Genomic DNA, 27,820 nt, shown 5'->3' on the forward strand with positions numbered 1-27,820 from the left:
AAAAAAATAAAAAATAAAAAAATAAAAAAATCTAAGGGGCTAGAAAATTGGCTTAGTAGTTAAGAGTACTTGTTCTTACAGATGATACAGGTTTGATTTTCAGTGTCCACATGACAGCTCACAACTCTAGTCCCTGGGGATCCAATGTCCTCTTCTGACAACAATGGGCACCCAGCATTAACATGGTGCATAGACAAACATGCTCAAAAAATACTCATACACATAATAAACTAAAAAAGGAGAAAAAAATCCAAGATACCAAGCTCTTCTTTCTTCAGCTTCCTCTAACTTTATGCTATCCCTCAAAGCCTCAAGAAAAAAGAAATACAAATAAAGAAGCCAATATTTTATCCATTTCTGAAAAAACACAGAGCAAGAGTTTGACAGCTGCTTTACAATTTGTCAGAAAAAGAATCCTAACAAAAACATTTGTATAGCTTTAATTACTAATACATTTCTAACTCAGAGAAATTTACTTCTATTATGATCCATCTTTTCTTAGAAAACACAAAAGCTGAGGAAAACACTCTAACCGACAGCCTAGACAAGGTAGTTTCATCTGGAGTATATTTGATGGCAAAGAAGCATTTCAAATCACATTCCATAAAAGACAGACCACGACCTATACTCAGATGATCAACTTTGCCTAATCAAAAGCAGTTTTGCAGAAGCAACACAATCTGTCAACTTGAAAGCAGAAAAGATTGGAAAATAAGTTTAAAACGCTGATATTTAGCAAAAATTAAAAGAACTTTTGAATCTAGCCATAAAGAAAAATTTTATTTTCAAAACATCTAGATCACAAAATAGGAATATGTAAAGATGGCAAATAACATGTATTAACTTTTAAAAATGGTTACTTCATACATTAATAAGACCATAAACAAAAAATCTTCGAATCATAATATTCAGTTTAAGGTACAAGGCTAGTGGGTTGCATATTACTTCAGAGGCACACACAGTATTTTGAAACTAGCTCTCAAATTAATCTGTGGTTAGTTTATATCCAAATGATATATGGGAATAAAGTTTCACTCCATGGCCCACTTTTAATCACACATTTTAAGTTATAAAACAGGGAAATCATAAAAATTATGTTTATAATTAGGGTCTAGGGATTCAGGAGTATAAAACACAAAACTTTCAAAAAGAGGAATAATAAAACAGTATCAACAAAATCAATCCTTTAAAGATCTTAGGTATAAAGATTTACTTTCAACATAAGATGTTATCTTTTATGTAGTGTTTCTTGATGTGCAAATTTAGCTTTATCTAACTTTCAATCTAACTGTAAAACTCTATTTGTAATATGCAATAATAATAGCAACAAAGAATTAAGGTGTATCCTTATGCTTGGCAGACTGACAGAAATTTTCCATAGTACTTGGATTTTCTAAAACAAAAATTTGAAGGACAAACAACAAAAACAAAATTAAAAGCTAAACTCACTTTCCAGTGTCCTTGGCAAGATCACACCAGTCTCTTCTAACTATATCTAATCCTTTTAGCTCCTGTTTGGTAATGTAATTCCCATCTGCCGTTGGTTCAACAACCAGAGCAGCATATTTCTTTTTCTTCAGCAGTAGTAGAGACTTGAAAACACCATCAATGTCTATTTCAAGCAGTTTGTATAATTTATTCACTTCACTTTTTACCTGTGAAAATTTCAATTATGTTATTGTCAGATTCACAAACAACACCTAACAGGGTAAAAATGCACATGTTATAAATTTCCAAGAGTTAACCTCAAAAAAACTTGAAGGCACATGTAATCAAAGTTTATTATTTAACTTATACAACACAGAATTATTTAGGATACAATTTAAAAACACTAAAGTACAAAATGAGATCTTAACATCACTCTCCAGTGTTTACTGGGAATATTCACAGACATATGAATGGCTCGTGGATGTTTACTGTAACACTATTAACACTAACTTAGTTATGAAATCAGCCTAGGTGTCCATCAACAGAGGAAGGGGTAAAAAACACTCAGTATATCCAAACACAAGGAATTTTTCCAGGCATAAAGAATTAAATTATAATGTGTGTGCAAAAATGAATACAATAAGAAATATTCAACTAGTTAAGTCAGACTCAGAAAAACAATTATATGCATTGTAGATTTTATATTTTATATTATATATATCCATACACATATAAAATCATATGACATGAAAATAGAAACAAAAATTATCTAAGAAAACAAAGGAGCTTAATTCACATATGGGGGTAGGAGGCTATGGAGAACATGGCCATGTATACAGTATGACAATGTCTGTACAAAACATACAAGTATCTACAATGAATATACACCAATTAAAATAAAAATTGCAACAATTCGGGAAGTTGAGGCAGGATGACATCAGCATTGAAGTCAATTTTGGGTGGTTACAAAGTTCAAGACAAGCTTGAGCTATATAACAAGCTTTTATCTCAAAAAATATTTTTTTTAAAAAACTGACAGAGATAATAATATAAATATTATCATTCCATCAAAAAAAGGCTATGAACTGGCTCGTTTCACTCCAGGAAATACATAAACTAGGGGAAATTATATGCAGGTCTTTCTTGAGTGTAAAAGAATGCAAATGTATTTGCCTTAAAACTACTGAATTTATTAACAACTAGACAATCCAATAACTATGAGGGCAAAAAATATATAAAACTTTGATAGATAATGTTCAAAATGTTCATTATCACACTGAGTACAGACAAACAACAATGTGCTGAATGAATAAGTGAACAGTCTTGAACAGTCTCTTGTCCCTTGCTGACAAGGCCAAGGCACAAATCATCTCCTCTAGGGAAAACTTCAAAGATTTGCAATGCCGAACATGAGTACAAAAGACCAGGCCTATGTACAATTGAAAAGTACAGTTCAAATTCCACACTTTCCAGGAAGGAAAACCTGGTAATTTGTAAGGTATTTCCACGTTTAGAACACTAACACAAAATCTTAACAATCAAGTGCTCAAGTGTGAATCACCATTAAGAGGCCACCAATGGCTGGGCAGTGGAGGCACAAGCTTATAATCCCAACACTCGGGAGGCAGAAGAGGTGGAAATCTGTGAGTTCTAGGCCAGTCTGGTCTACAAAGCAAGTTCCAGAGAAGCCAGAGCTGTTACACAGTGAAAACCGGTTTCAAAAAATAAACAAACATAAAAAGAGGCTAACAACAACAGCTTCTAAATGTCCCTTTGTATTTTCTAATATATTTAAAATACTCCGATAGAATTAAATGTGTATGTGTGAGTACACGTGTATGTGTAGAAAGGTAAATATTCATCCAATCTACATATGAAATATATCTGAATACTATTGGAAATAATTTCCTTGTGAACAACAATACATGAAGTGTAATCTACTTTTTAAGGAAACCAACTGCCTTTGAACTTTGTCCTCAAAACAAATTAATATAGAGAAAAAAATAAAGAATGAAAAATTTAGTGACACTCAATTTATTATTTTCAAAAATATACACATATATATAACACATGAACTGATTGTATTTACTGCGTTAAATACAGAATTCACAAATTCAGGTAAAATAAGCAATCATTAAATCATCTCACCTTGTTTCCTAATTTAAATACTTCTTCCAGATTGGTGCTGTTGGTATTTATCATAATTGAATCTGTATCTCCATAAATAACTTCAAGATTCATCTAATGAAAGCCAAAAGTATAAAGATTAATAACAAAAACACACTGATCACTACACACAATGAAACTAAAGGTTTCTAATATTAGAGAGTATAGGTGTCACTGCTTTTTCACAGGTCATGTTACTTGCTATCTAGACTGTAAGGCTACACTTGGAGATTAAGCCTTTTAGGAACTAGAAATGCAAGCATTGCAAGATTAAGAAAACTTTCTCAATTATTGTTTTAAAAATCTAGAAGATTTAACTATATGTAGTTTCAATTGAAACAGAATAGGGAATTTAATAAAAATAAAAAGAATAAGACTAGGAAATGGTCTATATTTAATTATTCTACCATGCACTTAGCAGTCATAGCAGTTTAAGAAGCAAAATTATGGATTTAAAAAATTCTGGGGCCCATTTATTGGATTCTCAAAGAATATTTAGTAGAATATGAAGTGTGCCCAAAATAGTCAATCATAACAAACAACATTGCAACACATACACTATAAAGGCTTGGAAATAAACTCTAATTAGCACCGTAACTAAGTTGCCTGAAAGACATATAGGCTTCAAACAGGTCTAGTACTAGATCTTATCAGGGCTGATTCAAGAGGAAAGGCTGCAATCTATTATCAGGGATTATAAATGTAAAGGAGGTATACTGAAAACAATTTCAAGTATGTTTGGGTTATAATTTTCCTTGAACACTAAAATGTCAGCTGGTATGATATTTAAGAGTTGTTTTAGAATGCAATGTTCAGCATTACCTTCTGTACCATGTCTTTCGTGTGCATCAAAATCTAAATAAAACAAAAGTCAACATTAATATATTACACAATTACAAAGGCACAAGTATAACACAATTTCCAAGCATCTTCAAAGCTCTTGAATGTTTCATAACACCCAATCTCAATTAACAGTAACAGTAACATCCATATAATCTAAGTTTGCCTTCATGCTGATACCTAGTAGAGACATGCAAGGCAGTAAGTATCTATTCCTGTACATCTTTAATAATCATGTATAATAAAGTAGCCCTTAATAGTATGGTAAAGGTCACTTATTCTCAGTACTAAAATTTTAATAGAATTGCATGACTAAAGAAAGCTTTATAGTGCTTAAAATCTAGCAATTCATATCCATATTCAGAATCTTAAGAGATGAAGAACAAAGTACTCCATTTAATTTAAAATTCTTTTCTAGACTAAATTCCTTGAAAGTGACTATATGGTCTGGTAAAATGATGGATTTCAATACAAAGCAAATGAAAAAAAATATACAGATAACTATGGATGGGGTCTGCCCCCAGGCACACATGGCTACATGCTTTAAAACAAAACAACGTAAACACAGACAAAAGCAGATATGTTACCTTGGGCCCTATCAGAGGCATCATATTTAATATGTGAAGGACTCTGAGGATGTAATAATATGATGCATTGAGAGCAGAGACAGAGCAAAGAGATGCTAAATCATGTGCAAGATACTGCTATGCTAAGAGCACTTCCTACATTCTGTCCTTTCTTTCTCCAAGATCTCCAAGAGGTAGCTACTATTAATATCCACATCTGTTAGCTGTGAAATGATAAAGTAATTTCTCTGTCCTAGCCACATTAAAACAAGGGTACAAAACTAGGCACTCTAGCTCCAGGGCATAAACCTTAGTCACTCAAAACTATTGCCACTCCAGTATCACTCATTCTCCATGCATTGATCTAAGTTTTTTTTTCAATGAATCAGAAGTTTGTTTTCATCCATGGTTCTTTCTCCTACCTTTTCAGCTAAGCTGAAATCTTAAGGTTTCATTTCAGTCTTTCTTATCCTCCATAGTAAAGAATACTCCTGTCTTTGAAGAACCTTATCCATCTACCAATCACTGGCCATCTTCATTGCTCACTGCCGTTTCTTACTATTGTCCAACTTTCTTCAGATGTTCAAAAGTTCTTATTGGTTTTCATGCCTTGGTGGGGAATGGGGGCTCATGGTGAATTCTGATTAAGCTTTGATCATATGTTTAAAAGTAGTTTTTATAATGGCTATATAGTGTAATTGATGTGGGAGTCCCCTCTGTGTGTTGCTTTTCTTGGTTAATGAATAAAAAAAACTGCCTTGGCCTGTTGATAGGGCAGAACTTAGGTAGGCGAAGAAGACAAAACTGAATGTTGGGAAAAGGAAAGAGTCAGGGAGACACCATGGATCCGCTATCAGAATAAGACATGTGGCCAAAACTTAGCCAGTAAGCCACTGCCACGTGGCGATATACAGATTAAAAAAATGTGTTAAACTAAGATGTAAGAGTTAGCCAATAAAAAGTTAGAGCTAATGGGCCAAGCAGTGATTTAATTAATACAGATACTATGTGGCTAGCTGGGCAGCCAGGACGAACAAACAGGCCCTCTCCTTGCAACATGTAATTACCTGATGATCATTAAATAACTAAAGCAGTGACAACCAAAAAGTGTGTAACTCTCTCTGACTCTAGTGTTAAGAACTACTATGCAAGAGTATTAGCTTTCTAAAATTTATTACATGGTCCTATTTTGTTCTCTTCCAAAGCAAATATTTCCCTCCACCAATATCTGGTCCAGAATATCTTTGACCAGAAGTGGTTTTATTAATTAAAATATTTTTCATTTATTTTATATCCCTACCACAGTTTCCTCTTCTTCCTCTCCACTCCGTTTCCCCTCCACCCCCATCCACTCCTCCTCTACTTCTGTTCAGAAAAGGGCAGGCCTCCCATAGGTGTCAACAAAGCATGGCATATAAGCTGAGGTAGAACTAAGTTCCTCCCTTTGTATTAAGGTTGGGTGAGGCAACTCAGTATGAGGACTAGGTTCTAAAAGCCAGCGCAAGTATCAGGGACAGGCACTGCTCCCACTGCTAGGAGTCCCACAAACAGAACAAGCTATACAACTGTCACTCATAGGTAGAGAGCTTAGGCTGGTCCCATGCAGGCTCCCTAGCTGTCTCTCTAGGAGTTTTTTGTTGTTGTTGTTGTTTTTGGTTTTTTTGTTTGTTTTGTTTTTTGTTTTGTTTTTCGAGACAGGGATTCTCTGTGGTTTTGGAGCCTGTCCTGGAACTAGCTCTTGTAGACCAGGCTGGTCTCTAACTCACAGAGATCCGCCTGCCTCTGCCTCCCAAGTGCTGGCATTAAAGGCGTGCGCCACCACCGCCCGGCTCTCTAGGAGTTTTTAAAAAGAGTTCCCAAGATGATTCTTAAGATTGGTCCAGAGAAAACCATGGTAATTCCATTCTGGAGACCTTCCTGACTTAGACATGTTCATGACTTTACCTTGACCAATCAAAGGTAAGGAGAATTCCTCTAGAAAACTTCTGCAAAACATTTTTGTTTTTCATGAGAATTAAAAGAAAACCAGCATCATACATCGAGGGCTAGCTAGAGCAGCAACACCCATCATGGTAACCATGAAGGACCATTCCGGAAGGTTCAACCTAAAATGCTGGGAACAGAACTGTCTCACAGAGATATGTGGTTGCTGCTGAATAACACCTGTAAAGCAACATTCTAACTTTTCTTAGAACTTACCAACTTGAATGAATCAGGACGAATCTCCTATAATGGGAGCCTCCAAGATCAAACCTAAATTCTACAGTTACATCTAAACCCCAGCTCTACCTATTCAGCGGTTATTTCCTTCTCAAAACCTCTGGCTGGGCAAGAAAAACTTCATAATCTTTAAATAGTTACCACATACAGGTTCATCTTTTGGTGCCTTCACTAATACAATGGAATTTCTTCCCCAGTCCTCTGACGATGATTACATTTTACAAAGTTCAGCTTAAACCAAATTTTATTCCATAAAATCTGAACTGACCATCCAAGCTAGAACGATCTCATTGACTGTCCTCTAGTTTCTCATAGACCTTGCTGTTTCTCTAGTAACTGAATGTGCTTTGTACTATTAATGACTGCTACCTTCCCTAAGTAGACCACACGCTTCTGGAGGCCCAAGGGCATGTTCACACCTACAGACCTTAGATATGACAAGCAATCAAAAGCTATGTGTCAAGTGACTGACAGGTCCCATTGTAATCTCAATTATTTTTCTAATAGACACTAGAATTAAATTATGGTACAATGCAGTGTGGAGAAATACCCAACAAACTTTTGAGGAAAAGGACACAATAAGGTTAAGTTAATCAAAGAGAGGACAGAACTACTTATCAAAGGTTCATCTCCACCTCCTTATAAGACATAGCTACTCTCATCACAATGGTCAACTCCATAAGTTCTCTAAGTAACTACTACATGCAAGTGAAGTAGTACAAGAACAATTTGTCACTTTTTCAATACATATTCAGTTCTCCAGTGCTTTCTACTAAGAGCTGGTGACAATGCCTTGAGGTCAAACTTCTCACCACAGTCTGCAACTCTTCAGTTTATCTGATGTTGTATCAGACAAACTGCAACCAGGCTGAATGCTAACCTCTTATATTTCTTCACTAAGCAGTTCTACAAGGTGCATACTGTGGTAACCCTGAGTCCGATGCTAATCGAACTACTAATGAGCAAGATCATCCAAAGGCTGCCTTAGGCTAAGGCGTCAATTCAAACTGCTTATTGGGAAGTGCTCTGCTATTGGATACCCAGTGAACTACAAAACTTAGCATCTAGCAGAGGGCCTGGTACATGGGGACCACTAATGAACAGTTGGAGGGTAATGGCTGAATGATCCTAAAGATGATGAGGAAAATTAAACTCTGAGAATTCACCTGAAGATGTGTTTGAGACAGAGGTTCACTGTCTGACCTAGAACAGGACCTTTAGATTCATTTTCTTTTTACTATATCCCACAGCCTTATTACAAAAGCCAATCCATATGAATGTTCTAGAAACTATTAATCAAAAACTTATACATTACAGGTATTTCCTCCACTGAAGAAATGCATTTTTAAAAATAGCCACTGGTATCCAGAAAAATCTACGGGACACAAGGTACAGTGAATACAAGATGACTGTTCATAAATTCATTTCAAAGTGACAAGCCTAATATTAAAGCTAGCCATTCTGACAGAAAATCATTTTATAAGCACAAGCGGCCAGCAAACAGGGCTCGAAAAGATTGCTAAATTCATTAATAAGGCAGTCTGCAGCTATCTGATTTCACAGCAACACCTGCATATTTAGCTACTCATTACCAATTGGATGATGGAATTTTTTCAAGCACATTTCAAAAATCTGCCAACTTCAAGTGTAAAAAAATAAACTTTGTGGTTAATTTTTCCCTTAACAAAGTACAGCTGTTGAGAATAATTGTTCAAGATCTTACCCTGTAATGTCAACTGCAGCAGAACAAAGAGTATTTAATTAGCAAATCTATCCAGTAATTCAACACCTATTATATAAAATGCCTTCGTGATTTTATTCAGGATAATTTGCTAAGAGGGTTATTACTGACATTCAGATGGAATTTAAAATTCCTACGCAAGTCGAGTCATAATAGCAGTAATGATCTCCCCAATCAGGAGATTCGGTGTCACACAAGGCTCTCTTGCAATGCAGCAGCCGATTTCCTGACTTCTTAATTCCTGGGCTCAGCTCAGTGAGAGCCCTTCATGCCGATATTTCAGTCAGCAATACATCTTTAATGGGACTCTATTAAAATAACTAGAACAAAAATGACTTTTTTTTGGTTAAAAAGAATGACAGCACTGCCATCATATCAATCATTGCAGGCTTTGCAGAACAGTGCCTTTAGGGGAAAAGAGGAGGGGGAAACAGGAAAGGGGTGGGGGTGGGGAAAGCAATAATTAAAATAATATCAAAAGGTATTTAAACCCAAATCTGAGCCTCTGAAGGCTGGAGAAAGATGGTACAAACTAGAAACAAAACTTAAAAAATTGGTTTTTAAAAGAAAATGGTTTGTTCTGAAATATACTTACAATATGCTGTTTACTAAGCAGAAAGTACAAGTTTTCTACACCAAGTTTAACAGCAGCAACCTAAGCCTACTACTGATATGCCAAGCAGGACACCTGGGATTTACTTATATTTTCTTTCGAAACAATACTGTTGTGTTGCAAAGCACTCAAAATTTATGAACTGTTTGTAGGTGTCATTGCTGATTAATAGTATTTATTAACACTAAACAAATAGAGAGCATCAGTTTTTCAGTTAAAAAAAGTTTCAAGGTCCTACTCCCAAGATTATGTCTACTAATAAATACTAACAAGAAACCCACTTCGATGCGTAATCTATATGTTAAACATAATGAAAATATTGCACTCTAGTGAAATAGTGTATAAGGTTAAATTCCAAACAAATTATACATAAAGAAATGGTAAGTGAAATCTCAATGGCTACTAATGACACAGAGTTAGAAACAACTGGAAAATTTTAGAAGTAGATTAGCATAATAGAGGTAGCAAAATGAAGGATTGTGAATGATAGGAAACAGGAAAGCAGAAGGAATGTAAGTATTGTGATATTTGGTAATCCAGCCATCATCTAAGTGCTTCCTCTAAATTTCAGCAGTTTCCAAGCAAGACCCAGTGCTACAACTCTACTTGGTGAACATTTTTTAAATAAAATTTACACTGCATTTTCTCTCCACATTTTTAGTCTTAATTCTTATATGTTTTCTCTGTAAAATGCGCAAAGAATAGGTCCTGAGAGCTTAAAAAGCATTCTGTTTTCTATCTTTAACAATTACTGCCTTTATGCTACTGGGTTGCTTACTGTTGTTAATATTAATTTATTTTCTCTAAAACTGGGGTGTTCTTTGTACCTAGTTCCCTGAACTGGGTTGGAATAAAAAGAACTATATGCTGAAAAAAGTGTTCTATAAAGATAAAACATTATACAAATACTAACTTTTTTTAAAAAAAAAGTGAAAAAAAAAACCCTGAGTCCTGATTTAAACTACCAATTACTAGTTAGGTCTCTGAGTCTTCATTGATTAAACAAGGAGGCTGGGAATACTTACAAATCTAAAAATCTAGAACTTCAAGTTTGACATGAATAAATGTCTCTTCACTAGATTTGGTTGTTTTGTTTCTGAAGCAAACTCACTTCTTTAGTATTAGGAAAGGAAGACATTAATATATCCAGCAAAAATAACAACACTGACTTCAAGAATATATTTTCATATTTTTTGCCTTTGAAAGTTTTAATTGTAAAATAATTAAAACCATTAGTGCTCACAGACTGTCTACATAGCTTTATGCATAGTATAAGTGGGTGGGTGGCTATATTTGCAGTACTTAGAAGCACCCAATACCTTTTGTTATCTTTTTCTACTCCCAGAGAGTGCACATAAACATCTACAAATTTATCATGGTCTCTCATCATCAGCACCATTTATATTTTAGACCACATAGTTCTTTGTCAAGAAGCAAGATTGAGAGGCTATAAGCTAGCTATAGACAGAGATCATGTCGTAACTAAACCTAACACAATTCATGGCACAGAACAATAATTCAATAAATAATTATCTGAGGTTATAATATAATGAGGTGGTCCATTTTGAAAGAATAAAGCTATTATAAATCAGAACATTCATCTCTAGAAGACCTCTCCTACACACACAATATGTATTTAAATGCTGGCTCTTTCCATACAAGAAATGAAGTGAGTCAGTTTTAATCTTCCAACTCAACCCACGGTTATATAAACAGATCAAAAAATGAAATTCTAGTCCAACAATAAAGGCCTATCGATTATAAACTTAACTGAAATCATATTCTCCTATACATCTCCAGGTAAATGGAGTTTGTTTTAAACCCTAAATTTATAAGCTAATTAGATCTTCTGGTAACTTATGTATAAAGAATAGAAAACATGTTGAAAAACAATACTTTCTGAAAGGTTTCTACTCCCCAGAAGACACATTTAATGATATTTATCAGTATCTCTCAATTATTGCCCTACAATTTGACAGGGCTCTAATTTTGATCCAAAAATCTAAAATATCATCAACTATGGCTTCCAATTTTAAACTGAACTCTTCCATATCTTACAATTTCTTTACTCGAATATGAATATTTGTCCTGTGGATTTTTATAAACTCACATTCCAACTTTAAAGAAACCCCCCTTTCACAACCAACATGCTTATTATTCTCCATTCAGTGTACACTTAAGTCTTTGGTTTAGAAGTTCAAGTTCTGCTGAAACAGTAACACCAGGCTTGAGGTTGTAGCTCACACGGGACCCTGGAGAGTTTGTAGAGATGGCTGTAAAGCACACTTAAATCTAATCTACTCACTAATACAAGAGCTCAAGGATGGGCCTGTATGCTCCAAAAATATGAAATTCCCTATAGAAAGAAGGGAAATCCTAGGAAGCTAAGATTGAAACTAGAGCAAGGGATATTAACCTAAGGTCAGTAAAAAATTGTTAGAACTCCTAGCAAAAATTTGAATATATGCATTTTACTAGGAAGAAGATCCTCATTTTTCATCAGATTTGAAACTTTAATTTGCTTAAACCTAAGTACTCTTGAAGATACCCGAAAGTCACGAGAACAGAACTTTCTGACCCTTAGGATTCTTAGAATGTCCATAAGATTCTAAACACTCCCACTCAATGGCTCTTGCCCCTAGCTTTTGAGTTGGGCATTTTCAGCCCCTACCTCTAGTGAAATTCTCCTCACAAAAAAACGCATGTACATGTCCAAAAGCTCTGAGAGTGGACTCCCTGATTGATTCATCTGTGGGGCTAATTAAGATGCGGCCAAGCTATGTCCATGCTTTAGTGAACATCAGCACTCAAGCAAGTTTCACACAACCTGATTAAAATTGACTCAAAATGTCTTACTTCAGTAATCACTTAGATGGAATGAATTTTACATTAGTGGGATCAAGCATGAACCAAGCCTCAGTGGAAATGAAAAGGGCTTACAGTAATAGGATTTATAAACCCACCCATTAGGTTAATGGCTAAATGATTTACATGTAACTTTCTCCCCCACCCCGCCTTCCCTCACCCTTTAACTCAGTAAAAACTATGCTTGGCATTTTCCACTGCAGTGCCACACACAAAGGAAATAGCCTTTCTATTTTGGGACATTCTAATTTCTAATAATGGCCTGGGTAGCTACCATTAACTCTTTCAAAGCACAAATAATTGACTAATAAAATTAAGTATTCTATAAGGCCTGAAAGTGCTTAATTGATCATAATTGTCTATTTGAGAAGGAGGCGTCAGGCTGGCTATGCTCAGATAATGAAGTTGGGCAATTCTGAAGCACTGCAATCAAGATAATACTTACAGCTAAAAGGACATTAGCATTTTCTAGAATCTGCAACATTTTCTTTATAACTGAGGTCATGGGAAAATCTGAGTAGAAAACTTTAAGCTCTCAACCCCTAACAAACAAATGACAGAGCTAACAAGTTGTCACTTGTCATTACTAAGCACATAGCTTAAAGCTCAATCCTGAAGGAGCACATAGCTGGTAGTCTAGAGGACATGAAGCTGGAAAGTGACCAATGCATTGCCATCATCATTTTGACAAAAGCATTTCTGGTTTCACCAACTCTCCTTTGTAGGATCAGTATGCAACAAGACAGTCACTGTGCTGCTTTTCATTACTCTCCATGTACGTGCAGGTGGAAGAAGGAACTTTTGTCCTTCCTTTTTATTCTAATTTTTTTTAGTATTGAAATTGAACCCAGGGCTTCAAGAATGTCAGGAAAGTGCTCTACCACTGATCTGCTCCCCAGTATGACTTAGACAGTTCTACAGTGAATACTTTAGAAGGTAACGTCTTTGCTCAGAACTAAAATTATACAGGAAATTCTGTTTAACAGTGATCATCCTTTCAGTACACCCTCTTATAGTAAGGTTTTTAAACAAAGGCTATCTTATTAGGAGTTCAGAAAAACAATTCCATGCTTTAAATCAAGGGGCCCACTTCAGAGAAACAACTTTCAGAAAGATATTTCAGGAAAAAGTAATTGTTTTCATCTATTCAGGGACATAAGTACTACAGACACTTGCTCAGCCATTCTTCTAGAATATAAATATTTAAGAACGAATCAAATAACAGGTTATCATTTATTAACCATCTTTTTCTCCTGCCCCATTACCTTCTATAATTTCAGAAAAAGTATGAAAGGAAATTAGAGAAAAGTCACCTAGGAGAGAGCCATAGAAGACAGTCTAGAAGCAGTAATTTAAGATTTGTGTAAGAATCTGCTTCTTACTGCCCCCCCCCAAATTGTCCATCACTTCCAAAGTGGCATTTCTACTCATTCAAGTTGGCCATGGCTCAAGCATTTTATACAAATAATATGTGAAGCACTGTATTATCTTTTATCTTCTTGTTTAGAAGCCCCCCTCCCAAGAATTCATTTATTCATGCACCAAAAAGAACTCACTGAATTTCTCCTGCACTTACTGATAGGGAACACAAAGATGAATGATTAAGCAATGACCCCTTTCTACAGGGCAATGGTGCCACACACCTTTAATCCCAGCACTCGGGAGGCAGAGGAAGGCAGAACTCTGTGAGTTCTAGGCCAACCTAGTCTACAAAGCAGTTCCAGAAGGGCTGTGACACGGAGAAACCCTATCTCAATAAAACAAAAACAAACAAACAAAAAGAAATGATCCTTTTCTCTATGTGTGCGTGCGCGCACGCACGCACGCACACACACGCACACACACCTACATGATAGAAGCCACTGGAACCAGAATCAGGAAAGTTTTTGGAAACAGATTGCATATAAGTGGAAGATGAATCACAGAGATAACAGGAAAAGAGAATGAAGGAAGACTATGTAAAGAACATACAAAGTGATACACAGAAACTGAAAGCTAATAAAAGGAAATCACATTGTTCTAAAAGTTTTTTAAAATAAGAGTTTTATTCCTCCAATAGAAAGACTATAAAACATACATAGGGTTAGAATGGTCAGGGGAAGCGGGTAGAGTATAAAGAAAAGCATATTAAGGACTTGAGAGAGTGACAATGTAGACTGACAGCATAAAGAGGTCTCTAAGACAATAAAACACGTAGCAAACATTTAGGGTAGGAACACAGTGACCAGAGTGGCATGTTGTGGGCTGAACAGCATGAAAAGTGTTGGCAGGAATACAGAATCACATGTATTTAAGAAATGAAATCTAGATGACTTGGCGACAGGTTGCACTTGGGGTAAGAGGACAATGGGGTCAAGTATAATGCTTATGTTCTTGACTTAACAACTGCATCATCATTCATTATGAAAAGGAATCTGGGGAGGGCAGTTTTGAAATTGAATAGGACATACTTAGGGACTTTTCAATGAAGAGGACAGGACTAGCAAGAGATTCAGTGGGTAATTGTACTTTACTGGACAAGCCCAGTGACCCGAGTTCAATCCCTGCAACCCTTGTAAAAGCAGAAGGAGAGAACTGACTCCGGAAAGCAATCGTCTTACTCTCCACAAGTACACCATGGCATGTGTACATGTGTGTGCACACACCCCTACACACTACAAACAACAACAACAATAAATTTAAATGAAGACTGCAATCAGGCAGATAAAAGCTAAAATGCTCAGAGAGAAGAGGGGATGTAGAGTATTTGGGGTACAAAAAATCTAGTTGAAAGAGGTACAGTATATGAATAAGCAAAACAATGTCAACCTACAAATAACAGTCTTGAGGGACAGATAGCACAACTCAGGAAGGCATAGCAGAGAAAGGGGAAACTACACAAATGCTCACACCACAATCAATGATACTAAAATGACAGGTGCTCCAAGCTCTTGATCCCTCATTCCTCCAGTACCTTCCATTCCCTATCAGCTATCGTGTCTCCATTCTCTCTGTCAAAATTGGCAGGTGTCATACAAATGAGGGGCCACTGGCAAATCTGACACAGACTGCCAGTCAGACAGTCAGGCACCATATAATGACCTTGAATGAGAACAATCCTAACAGGTGGCTAGTACAATTGGGAACAAGGTCAAAAAGGAGGAACACTGCGCCTTTTCACAAGTCACCAAAAACAGTTTCAGGGCACAACTCAAATAGCAATTAAAATCTCCATTTCTGCCTGTTTTTGAGATATGCTGATAAGCTTCATGGGAAAACTGAACAAGGATCAATTTATATCACATGAAACAACTAACTTTAGTCTTAAGTAACCATCCTTTCCTCTGCCCGCCCCCACAAATGTTGCAGGGAAAGCTGTTCTTTCTTATGCCAAATTTGGTGCCGTTAGAAAGCAGTTGATTTAATTTATCCAGTAAAAGAAAAGATGATGGATGCAGACTTGGTGGCTCACACCTAAAGTACTAGCTCTCAGGTGGCAGAAGCATAGCAGTCATCATCAATTAAAAACCAGCCTGGATTACATAGTGAAATTGAGGCAAGCCTGGGCTACAAAGTAAAGCCTTGCCTCAAAAACTGAAAATAAAGCAAAACAAGACTGGGTTCTCCTCAGTATTCAAATTATATCCTTCATACTTTCCCAGAGAACTATGACCAAGTCAGAAGTGATTTTTCTACTTTGTGACTGGTTAGATTTCAAAACAGCAGATGTCTCACAGTTCTCATAGAACTTTAGCCCCAGAACAAGTCACTGTTTATACCCGGCAAGCAGCTGGAACTCAGAAGCAGGTGGAGGTGGAAGGATTGATACAACCTTCTCTAAAAACAAAGCTTTAATCAAGGCCCAAAGATCCCGCTGCTGGTAAGGAGCCAGGAGTCCTGGAGCCTACTGTTACTAGGAATGGTGGTGATGTTTTTCTCTTCTCTGGAGACAACTCTTCTCCACTCCTACCCTCTTAGACCTTCTGACTGCAGATGGCCTGGTGAGAATGAGACACACACCACTGGCATCTGGGTACTCAGATAAAGAATCCTACCAGTAGATCAGGTTGCTGTCAGCTGTGAAAGAGCCAGCACTCCAGCTGCTTCTCATTCTTTATTTTTAAATGGCAGAATGGACTCAAGGGCATGGTAGCCTGTTACCCAAGAAGACACTAAAGATTTAAAAAGATAAAATCAAAACACTTGAGGGTGCACAAACTCAAATAGAACTAAGGAACTGAACAAGTGCTTCAGACAAGCCCAAAGAGCATTTGAAAAAAAAAAAAAACAGTAACTAAAGAGCTTCTCTTAGTGACACAGTATAGGGGGAACTAAAAAATGGGAATAAAAAGTTCAAAAATACAAATTAATTCCTAACCAATAGGATTATAATTAGAACACTGAGAAGAGACCATTTGGATGTATTCCAAAGTTATCTAATCAGTCTTCAAAACCAAAGGGCATACAAGTAAATCAATAAAATTTCACCAGCCTAAGAACTTCTTGATGTAGAATTAAAAAGCACTTTATGTATTCGCACACCACTACCAACATCATCACTGGATCAGTCCTGACTTAATTCTCGTTAGTTGTAGACCAAGTTGGATTTTGATGTGCAAATTGCTTTTGATGATATTTCATTTTAAACAGATAAACACTTTTAAAAAAATGCAAGCCAAAAACACCCTTTTGAGAAACTAAGAAAACAGATGTGGAAGCCATTTGTTTAGATGAAGAGGAATTTTCGCTTTTATAGGAATACAATGATTCATGAACAGGAAAAAAATTGTCATCAAGTTTACTTCAATAGATACTCTTGGGTTTGAGGCAGCTTTCTAAATATGGCCATTGCTTTTCTTCACATCTCAACACTCCTGAAATATCTCAAACTACCACTAACACACATCACTTTTGTCTTTGTTCTTTCAAGTTTTCTGCTTAGTTTTAATATATTATGCTGGGGGAAAATTCCACAACTGTTGATACCATAGATATATTTTTCTATCACTTAGATAAACTGGCTTTTGTTGTTTATCAAAACCATGCTGCCCTGGGCAAGGCATGGTAACACACACCTTTCTTTAATCCCAGCACTCTGGAGGCAGACACAGGTGGATCTGGATTCAAAGCTAGCCTGGCATGCAAACTCACTCAGTTCTAGGATAGCTACAAAGTAAGACTTTGTTTCAAACTAAAAACAAAAAGAAACGGACAGGCTTAAGATTATTATAAAGAACACAAATCAACCTCTTAAATAATAGCTCTCCTCAATCTTGAAGGAAATGGAATAAGAAAGATGAAAGTGAAGTTTTTCCAAGAACTTCTGTCAAAGAGAAAAACTACCTTTCTTGGTTTTTGTTTATTGACATATTAAAAACTAAACCAAGAGAAGAAACAAATGGTATTAAGTTTAAGGCAAAGGCTTAAGAAATTTCTCTTCTTCCTTTTTGCCCTTTTTTATTCACTCATATATTACATCCCAACAGTAGTTTCCCTCCCTCCTCTTTTTCCAGGCTCTCCCCACCTCACCTTTCCCACAGATCCACACAGTCGTTCTAGGGATATCAACAAAACACAGTGTAAAAAGTTACAATAAGACTAGACACATACCCTCATATTGAGGGCTGAATCGAGCTTATAGGAGGCTGGAGTGGGCCAAGTTAGCACACAAAAAAAGTGACAGAAAAACGTGCAGTTGGAGCCAAAAGTGTAACAGCTACATCAAAAGCATAACAGAAAAGGGCGCGAAATTCAAAAACAGTAACGTCACAAAGCCCATGAAGAATTTTCCCAGTCAAGATGGCGCTGAAGGGGAGTAAGGGGTAGGAGATGTGACTTATTTACAAAAAGGATGACTGGAGTTAAAGATGCGGTAAGTTGACAAAAAGTGCCTGAAGCCCTCGTGATCCCCATTAGGGGCTGTAGGAGCCATGGGTCATGCATAAGTGACTGCTGATGTGATTGGCTAATTTCCCTTCCTCTTCTGGGATTCATGGGGGTTTGCTTTAGAAGTTGCAGGCTGTAAGGAAATAAAGGAGTTCCTTGTTGACTCGACTGCACACTGAGTCTGATTGTCTCCAGACAGGGGGCTGAGTGACTGAGCTGCATACTTCCCCTCCTCAGCCAGGGCCAGTCGTGGACAAATGGCTCAATACTTAAGCAGGGTCTACAGAGAGACCCTGCACTCATATCAAGGCTGAACACTTGATCTTAGCACAAAAGCTGAGAAGTGTTGGTCAAGAGTAATGACACTTTCCTATCTCTCAATCTACTACTTATGTTTATAATCTTAGGAGTAATGCTATAGAACCTCTCTAGTTAAAAAAATATTTACAAGGGGCTCAGAATTGAGGGAATCATAAAAGGAGTTTCACTAGCCTAAAGGAATGTGTAGTAAAAACCAAATAATGATGATCACTTCCAACTAAATACTTTCCACTGTTTGAAACTTAAAGCAATGGGACCCAAGAGCTGGACTAAAGGAATGTAAAAACAGAGGGCTAAACTAATCACACCAAGTCCCAAAACCTTTTTCTTTGGATCCATTCCTATCTCTCTGAAAAGAAAAGAGACACAGCTTGAGACCATGCACAGACTAAACAGTGTAGTCAATTTTTAAAAGGGTGGGAAAAGGGGGTAAGTGGTTAGACATCATTTAAATATACCTGACTCTACTTGCTATACTTTTCTTTAAAAGGTAATCAATACCCAAGGCTCTAGCCAGGGTCAGATGTCTGGCAATTCATGTGCTTTTAGTGGAATGACCAATATGCTCTTCACATTTCCTCAAAATCCAGTCATTTCTGTCAAGATTCTGTAAGAATCTCTTCTCTTCAAGCCTCTCTGGCTCCTTTCACTCCAGTGTCTGTAGCATTCTTTTCTCCCCAACCAAGGATTACTACACTTGACAATACATTCTGACAGTCTACAGTGCTCAAGACATGACACTTAACACTGAAGATGAATAAAAAGCAGTCTGCACCCTTTAAGAACGTGCAAACTATATTGAGAATTTGCACTTAAGATTATTGACAGTAGCCTCACTTCTTCATATTTTCATTTTAATTTCCCCTAAAACCAAATCACCACCTCATGTTTAATGTGTAACCATGTAACTATGCTTCATTCTGAAAACTTAAGATTGTTCTTTTTCCAGTAAAATTTTCTTGGCAAAATTAATGGTCATTTCTCAAATTACATTCTCCAGTAAACACCTACCCTAATAGAACTAAGTCTTTCATCAATCCAAAACAAGCACATATGTGAGCATATCTTAAGACATTGACAAGAGTCCCATATCAGCAAATTTGTCCCTCTTGAGAATCACTAACCTGTATCTGTAGCTAAAATAATCTACATAACCTTAGTAGGTCATGCGTGAAAAGTGACTTTCATAAAACATACTGATTCTAAACATATGCGTACTGCAAGAGTATCTAATGCATGTTACCGAATAGAGTCTTTTCATGTTTAGGCAAACTTTTCTAAGTCTCCAAATATGTCAGATAGTTCACGTTCACTCCATTCCAGCAACTTGGGTGAGAAGGCTGGCCTAATGTACTAGCCAGGTATCACTAACTGCCAACTGGACTTGACTAACAGGAATCACTGCAGTGATCAGGAAAGGAAGGCAATTAGAGGTAAATGCCCAAGGCTCTGTGCAGAGGAATGGGAAATGCTATCTGGGTCCACATACTCATGATCAGGAGTTTTAAGTATATCTCCCTTCCTCTTTCCAAAGAGGAAAACATTCCTGCAATGAATTGCCCTAGAGTTATTACAGTTTCTCTGATTATTTCACTACTGTCAGCCCACATTTTTTAAGTCATCTCTTCAGCAGATACGATTACTCCCAGTGCTATCTTATTCCTGTTGTAATCATGGCTGATACATCAAATAAATTCTAAAACAAAGGAAGCATTTTTAATGTGTTGCTTGATCCTCTTGAAATCGGACTCAAAAGAAATATCACATTTTGAAAATCTAGGCTTTTAGGATTTCTAAATTACATGTACTATAAACTTTCATTAAAGAATGATCCTATGATACATCTCTTAACTGTGACATATTAATCAAAATGTTCAAAGCTCTATTTATTTTAACCAGAATTTATTACAAAGAGAAAGTAAGCAGACTATCACCTCCCCCAAAAGGTTTTAAAGTCATTACATGTGATTATTAGTATATGTTAACTACATGATTATGTTTCCATGCATGTTACTGCACAAAGAAAGTGAACATGAAATTTGCTTCTTTTTCTCACATGCAATCATATTCTGCAACAGTCTCTTTAACAGAGAATATATGTAAAAAAAACTGTCAACAGTTGAAAATGTTACAAAAGCAAAACCCATACTATTAAGGACACACGACATAGTTATCCGAAGCTCAATTACTTCTGTGTTTCCTTATTTGATATGAGTTACCAAGAGATTCTGCCACCAGAAGAAAAATAAAAGCTTCGCTCTAAGGTGAATATAAAACCTTAGAAAAACAGCTGTATAGCCATCAAGATTATTTTTCACAAGTAGCCAACATGAAGTAAAACTGACAACTGAGACAGGAAGAAGAGTAGGTGGAGTTAGAATAGAAGGAAATGAGGAGGCTCAACAAGAATTAATTACTGGTAATTACACATGCTACAGCCTCTCTTCTTTCTCCACCCTCTAGCTAATCAACAGTGGGAACAGATGTGGTCTGTGGTATTGGGGAGGGGGAGATGCTTAACAGCTGTTTGGAGAACATGCCATTAAAAAGCAGCCTTGTCCACAGAAACCCAAGTGTTTTCTGTTTGAAAGAAAAGAGTAACGACCACAAGCTTACTTTGAACTTCAGTTCTTTGAGGTCAATGGAAAAAGTCTTTCTCCTAGTTTCTGATATAGTATGGCTATTTACAAGAATGCCTAAATACTTCAATCTCTCTCACGTTATCCAAGTATTCCTGAAACCAGTACAAAAATCAAACTACTCATTATTGAGGAGAACATTATTAATCTTAGGTAAGATAATGATTATCACAAGAAAAACATAACACTCACTGTCAGGGATACTAAATTAAGTCAAAATAATCCTAAATTTGCTATCAGCTTTATAACTTCTTTCAGAGTAAAAGCTCTGTGCAATAAAGAACTCAGCACCCCAGTTTATGTCTTGAAATATTTGAAGGTTACAGCATACTGTCAAGACATATGGTCTTTTCTAAAACGGAAAGTACAAGTCAAAGAGTGTGGATAAATTCAGAAACAATGAGAAACTATAATCAGAGTTTGCACAGGAAATGTAGTTTACTCACAGAACAGAACTTACAGCCTCTTTCTGGTAAGGAACTCTTTTTGTTTCCTCCAAACTCAGGATTACTGGTCTGGCACAGCTGGGAAATCAATGACATTCCCACCCCATCTGCAATAGCCCCCAACGTTCAGGGAATGAAAATAAGGATTAGATAATATAATCAATCTGGTTTCAGAGATAAGCACTTGATACATTAACTCTTATGCCAGAACACCACAAAATATTTAGCCTTCACAACCACTGAGATGCCAAAAAACTACAAATAACTTCATTTACTTCATAAAACCAAAGTGGTGGTCAATAAATGCCTGGTTATGCCACCAAGACCAAGCATTCAAAATTCCTCAAGCAGTTTAATAACTTCACGTTCTTCTCAAGTTAACTGGTTTGTGTGTGTGTGTGTGTGTGTGTGTGTGTGTGTGTGTGTGTGTGTGTGTGTGTGTGTGTGTATGTGTTTCTTCTGCATTTTTTCAAGACAGGGTTTCTCAGTTTAACAGCTCTGGTTTACCTGGAGCTAGCTTTGTAGGCCAGGCTGGCTGGCCTCGAACTCAGAGTCGCCTGCCTCTGCCTCCTGAGTACTGGGGTTAGTGATGTAGGTAGAAGGTGTATGTGTACATAAGACTTTTTGCAAACATGAATATATATATATATTTGTAGAATACAAAGCTAAATTCTCAGGTCTACTCTTAAGCAAAACTTGCATTCTTCAAAATTCACTCCTAGGTATTCTGGTGGGCATCTTCAAAATTTCCATCTGGAATATAAAAAATTCTGTTTTGGAATATAAAAAAAAATCTACTAACTGGTTAGAGCTGTGGTGGCACAAGCCTTTAATCTCAGCACTTGGGAGGCAGAGACAAGCGGATCTCAGTGAGATCAAGGCCAGCTTGGTCTACAAAAGCTAGTAACAGGACAGGCTCCAAAGCTCCACAGAGAAACCCTGTCTCGAAAATAAAAAATCTACTAACTATGATTAAATCCTGTGAGACAGATGATGCTAGAGTTGAGAATAGAAAGAAGGCAAAAGCTAATGCCAGATATAAGCATTAAGATTTTTTAGAGTTTAAGCCTGGTTTACTTAGTGAGATCCAGACCGGCCAGAGTTAGCTACATACAGTTGAGACCCCACCTAAAAATCTGACAAGATTTGAAAATGAAGGCATACATTTACAACAAGTGTCAAGAGCAAAGGTCATAAAAATGTGAATAAGGAGCTCCAAGCAAATGGACAGCCAACAGTTTCTGAGTTTAAAAATCAGAAAACTAATAAACATTAGACAACCAACCATGGTGAAGGAGTGGAAATGCCTCAAAAGGACACTTATTATTAGCAAAAAAACAAAAAAATTTTATTAAGGAAGCGGTAATATGTAAAAAAAGATATTACCATTTATTACTAATCCAGAAAGTATAAATTAAAGGGTCATTTGTACAACATTCAGAAATTGTTTAAGTAAGTATAAACACTGTTTATTCCTAAGGGTTTCCATAGATACACTCCTAACTTTAGTTTCTCTACAGCTATAGTTCCTATGAGGTCTAAAATTCTTGGGCTTCTATTCTACACACATGACAGTTTTCACAAACCTCTTGATCCTGGTGATAAAAAGACTGTTCCCTTTCTTTGCAATTCACTAGGATAAAGCTATTCCTTTTGGTGTGCACTGCAAACCCACCTTTTGATCCCTAGAAACAATGTTAATTACCTGCAAAATAGCATGTAAGAAGTTTAAATTAATCCTTCATCCTGAATTATGTTGCTTTTCTGCATTAGCAAAGACACATTGCCATGCAAAATAATGAGGTGGGTTTTTTTCCCCTGATAGAGAGTATATTTGGGAGAAATGGTAGTTTCTGGCAAAAAAAAAAAAATAAAGGCTTCATTACTTCAGATTTAAATGTAAATTAGGCACTCAGCTGCTTGCAAGTTAGGACAATTTTTCTTACACAAGATAAGATGAATTATATTTTATTCCTTAGATTTTAGCAAGAGTCACTTCCTTAGACATACCTAACCCTTAAACAAAGGCGTTCTTTGTCAAAGCTTGGGAAATGTTTTTATTACTGATGTTCTTTAAATATGAATAAAAATCTCTTTTCTATACTCACGCTCATAACAGGCTGTTACTTTGGCAAAGAATATCTAAAATGAATATAGAAATAAAAAGAGGAATATTTGCTTTCTATGTGAGGACTATACATATCGCCAACTAATAGCTAATTTTTTAAGGCTCTGAACATATTATCTTTACATCTACCTGTGCTTTTTCCAATTTCTTTCATCAATAAACACAGATTTTAGTATACAAAATAATCTATCATTCTGGTTAAATTTGTACTTCAGCATTTTTTATGGCGCTGAGGATGAAAGCCAGGGCCTTCCATATATGGGACCTTCCATATCCTCTACCGTCATGTTAATCCTGAATGTGTATTTTATTTTGGTGCTGTTGTAAATGAACAGTTCTCTTGTGATCCCTTTCATATCATAGGTGCATGGAAACAAATAATTTTTGCATATTGATTTTTATATCCTGTAGCTTTACTAAATTAATTCATTATTATTAGTTCTAACATTATAGTGGAGTTTTTAGGAAACTTTAGTTAAGAAAGAGCAGATTCTCTGAGAAAACAGTTTGACTTCTTCCTTTCTCATCTGGATATCTTCTGTTTCTTTCTACTGCCTAATTGTTCTGTAAAGTCTTATGTTGAATAGAAGTAACAAGGGTAGGACTCTTTATTACCTTCTTCATCTTAGGAGGACTTACTGAATATAATGTTAGTTGTGGGTTTGGCAAACAGTCTGTACAATGTTGAGATACAATCATTCTATCTCTAGATTGTTGAGAATTTTTATCATGAAAGGTGCTTAAATTCTATAAATGTTTTAGCAACATATATTGAGATTATCACATAATTGTAATCCTTTAGTCTCTTAATATGCATCACATTTGTTGATCTGTAGATGTTAATCCACGCCTGCATAACGGGGATAAATTCTACTTGACCATGATATATAATCCTATGCACTAGAGTCTTTAGTTTGTGAGTTGTTTTTTTTTTCCTTTGAAGATTTGTATACACATGTTTATCAGTGATAGTTATCTGCAATTGTCTTTTTAGCTAACTCTGTATAAGAATTAGACTAGTCTTGTAAAAATAGTTATCTGTTATTCTGGGGTTGGTGAGATGGGTCAGTTAGTGAAATGCCTGCTGTGCAATTATCAGTACCTCTGTCTAGATCTCCAGTACCTAAATAAAAGCCAGGAGAGGCAGTGTGCATCTTTAACCCCAGCACAGGGAAGATGAAGAAAAGCCAAGAGGCCAGCCTTGCTAAATTTGGTAGGCTCCAAGATCAGTAAGATCTTGTGCCTCACTTTGCAAATAATAAGGTGCAGAGAGATGAAGGAAGATACCAAAGTAAACTTCTGGCCTCCATACACATGCACACACAGAAATACAAACACAAACAAGTACATATGCCTTGCACACACACACAATATACAATAATGAGAATATTCTTCACACTTATTCAAAACAATCTGCAAAGTCAATGAAACTCCTATCAAAATTACGTTAGCTTCCTCTTGCACAATGATTACTCCAAAGGGGAGTAGATTATAAGACCTAGAGGTAGTGAATGTCTGCAGCAAAATTACTTGCCAGACATATAGGACCATTATACACAATAACTCACAATGGCTGTGACTGTGTGCATGAAGTTTGTACAACATTATGACAGCCAATATAAACGAGGGAAAAGTTCATGAAATCCCACCACTAGTTAAGGAGCTACTGGCAATCAATGGCTGTTGGGGGAGGGACAATCAGTTTTTCTTCAGGCATGTAATTCCTGTACCCATGTACCTACTAGCAGGACTAAATAGACACAGTAGGCTTAAAGAGGGAGCACATGAAGTTGGGAGGGAAAAATGATAGGGAGACTAGAGGAGGAAATTTAATCAAAACATATATTCATGTATGAAATTCTCAAACAAAAATAATAAAAATAAATTTTTCAATAGTTTTATCTACACAACAAAATAAGAAAAGTAAATTCAAATTTAATTTAGGAGCTCCATAGACAAACCAATTCTGGCAAAGTAGAATAAAGGTGGAGGCAACACTACAAACTACTTCCAAATGAGATGGATGATTACATCAAAACTAGACAGATCAATGAAAGAGAACAGAGAGAGTAGAAAGTAGCCCATGTTTATATGGTCAGCAAACTTCTGACAAGGGCATTGAGAACAGACAATGGGGAAAGAATGTCATCCTAAGATATGGTAATGGAGAAACTAGATATTCAATTCACGTGTGAAAAAATATTTGACCCTTTCCTCAATAGTATGAAGAAATGAGCTCAAAATGGATTAAGACTTAAATTAAGAATTAAAGCCAAAAGACTTTTAGAAAAAAGAAAGGGGGGAGAAAAGGGGGATCCCCTTGACCATGATCTTTGGAATGGTATTTTGGATAAAGCATCAATAGTTCACACATCAAATTAAACAAGGGAACTACCTCTAACTAAAGGAGACAATTGTGAAAAGAAAACGCAGCCTACAAAAAGAAGATATTTACAAATTATAAATCTTTTACAAGGATTAGTATTCCCAATAGAGATTGCATAAAATTGCAAAAAGAATCATATATATAAGTAACAGCACACAGATTAAACAGGCTATATTTCGGAATAGGTATGTATATACACAAATATATGTGCATGTAACAACATCAATGAAAAGGAAGGCCATGAATTAGAAAAAGAACAAGAAGGGGTATATGGAGAGAATAAATGGAAAGGAGAAATTATGTAATTGTAATAGATCTCAAAAAGAAAAGAAAAAATCAAACAAATAATCAGATTTAAAACATAGCAAAGCAACTGACTATTTTTTCAAAGATAAAGGAATGTTTACTAGGTATATTACAAGACACCTACCATCACAAACCAACAGAGAAATGCAAACCAAACCACGGTGAGATATACACTTTATATCTCTTAGGGTAGTTATTACCAAAAAAATAAAAGAAGTAGCAAGTGTGAGCAAGGTATACTGAAGAGGAAAACCTTACACAATGTTAGAAAGAGTTATGTGGAAGACAGGTTGGAGTTCCCCAAACAAATTAAAAACAGAACCATCATGTGATCTCTGGGAATAAAATCAGAGGCAATGAAATAACCATTTCAACGAAATAACTGTACCCACAGATTTAATACAGCATCACTCACATAAAATACAAAGACAATCTAAATAATCAATGATTAAAACTGCAATGAGACACCATCTCACTCAAGTTAGAATGGCTATTATCACACTTACATACCTTCAAGACTAGCCTGGGTTTAATAGGGAGCCAACCACATTATTTTTAAAAATTGGCTATTAACAAAAAGACAAATACCAAGCTTTTATACCCAGATAGTGAGAATGTAAATGAATACAAGCACAATGAAAAAGTGTGGATTTCCCTTAAAAATATTGAAAACAGAACTACTATATGATTTAAGAAATTGACTATGTTCTTCAAAGAGATACTTTCATGACCATGATTATTTCAGATAGGCTAAGTGAGGCAGGCACAGCACAAGAGGATAAAATCTTCTCATTTGTCTACGAGTTTTTAAATGGAGGCTAGGAAGGGTAGAAAAGAAGTTTGGAAAAGATGAATCAAAATACACTTAGGATTTTGGTAAAAACTAAATATATATGAAATTCTGAAAGAATGAAAGCACTTATAGAATAATCGAATGTTCTAAAGTAGAGCCTACTTAGTCTACAAAAACTTATTTTGAAATTTAACTAACTAATGGAGGGTTCTTAATGTATCAATGTTAATATTTGAGAAGATGGAAATGTTAATAACCTGACTTGACCACAACACATTTGTATATAAATATAAAATTATAATTCTGCACCTCATAAATAAGTACAAATATTATATAAAAACAAAATTTTTAAGATGAACAAATTATGGGAATGTGAAGTATAGCACAAGCAGTTACAGTAATCATTACAAAATATATATGTATGTGTGTATATCAGTTTGGTTACAGTAATCACTATACAATGTATACATATGTCAAAACATATCACATACTTTGAA

General features: G+C 35.9%; 1 protein-coding gene across 1 annotated transcript in view; it reads right to left on the reverse strand.

Moving 5' to 3' along the window:
- Window positions 1-27,820, reverse strand: part of Pola1 (DNA polymerase alpha 1, catalytic subunit) — a 318,206-nt gene that overhangs the window by 189,459 nt on the left and 100,927 nt on the right. Inside the window, exons 27-29 of the mRNA XM_005370712.3 lie at window positions 4,417-4,449; window positions 3,577-3,669; window positions 1,450-1,655 (exon numbers count right to left, since the gene is read on the reverse strand). Of these exons, the coding sequence (XP_005370769.1) occupies window positions 1,450-1,655; window positions 3,577-3,669; window positions 4,417-4,449 (332 nt within the window). The remainder of the gene's footprint in view (window positions 1-1,449; window positions 1,656-3,576; window positions 3,670-4,416; window positions 4,450-27,820) is intronic.

Source organism: Microtus ochrogaster, unplaced genomic scaffold (assembly GCF_000317375.1).
Source record: "Microtus ochrogaster isolate Prairie Vole_2 unplaced genomic scaffold, MicOch1.0 UNK86, whole genome shotgun sequence".
NCBI classification, from domain to species: domain Eukaryota; kingdom Metazoa; phylum Chordata; class Mammalia; order Rodentia; family Cricetidae; genus Microtus; species Microtus ochrogaster.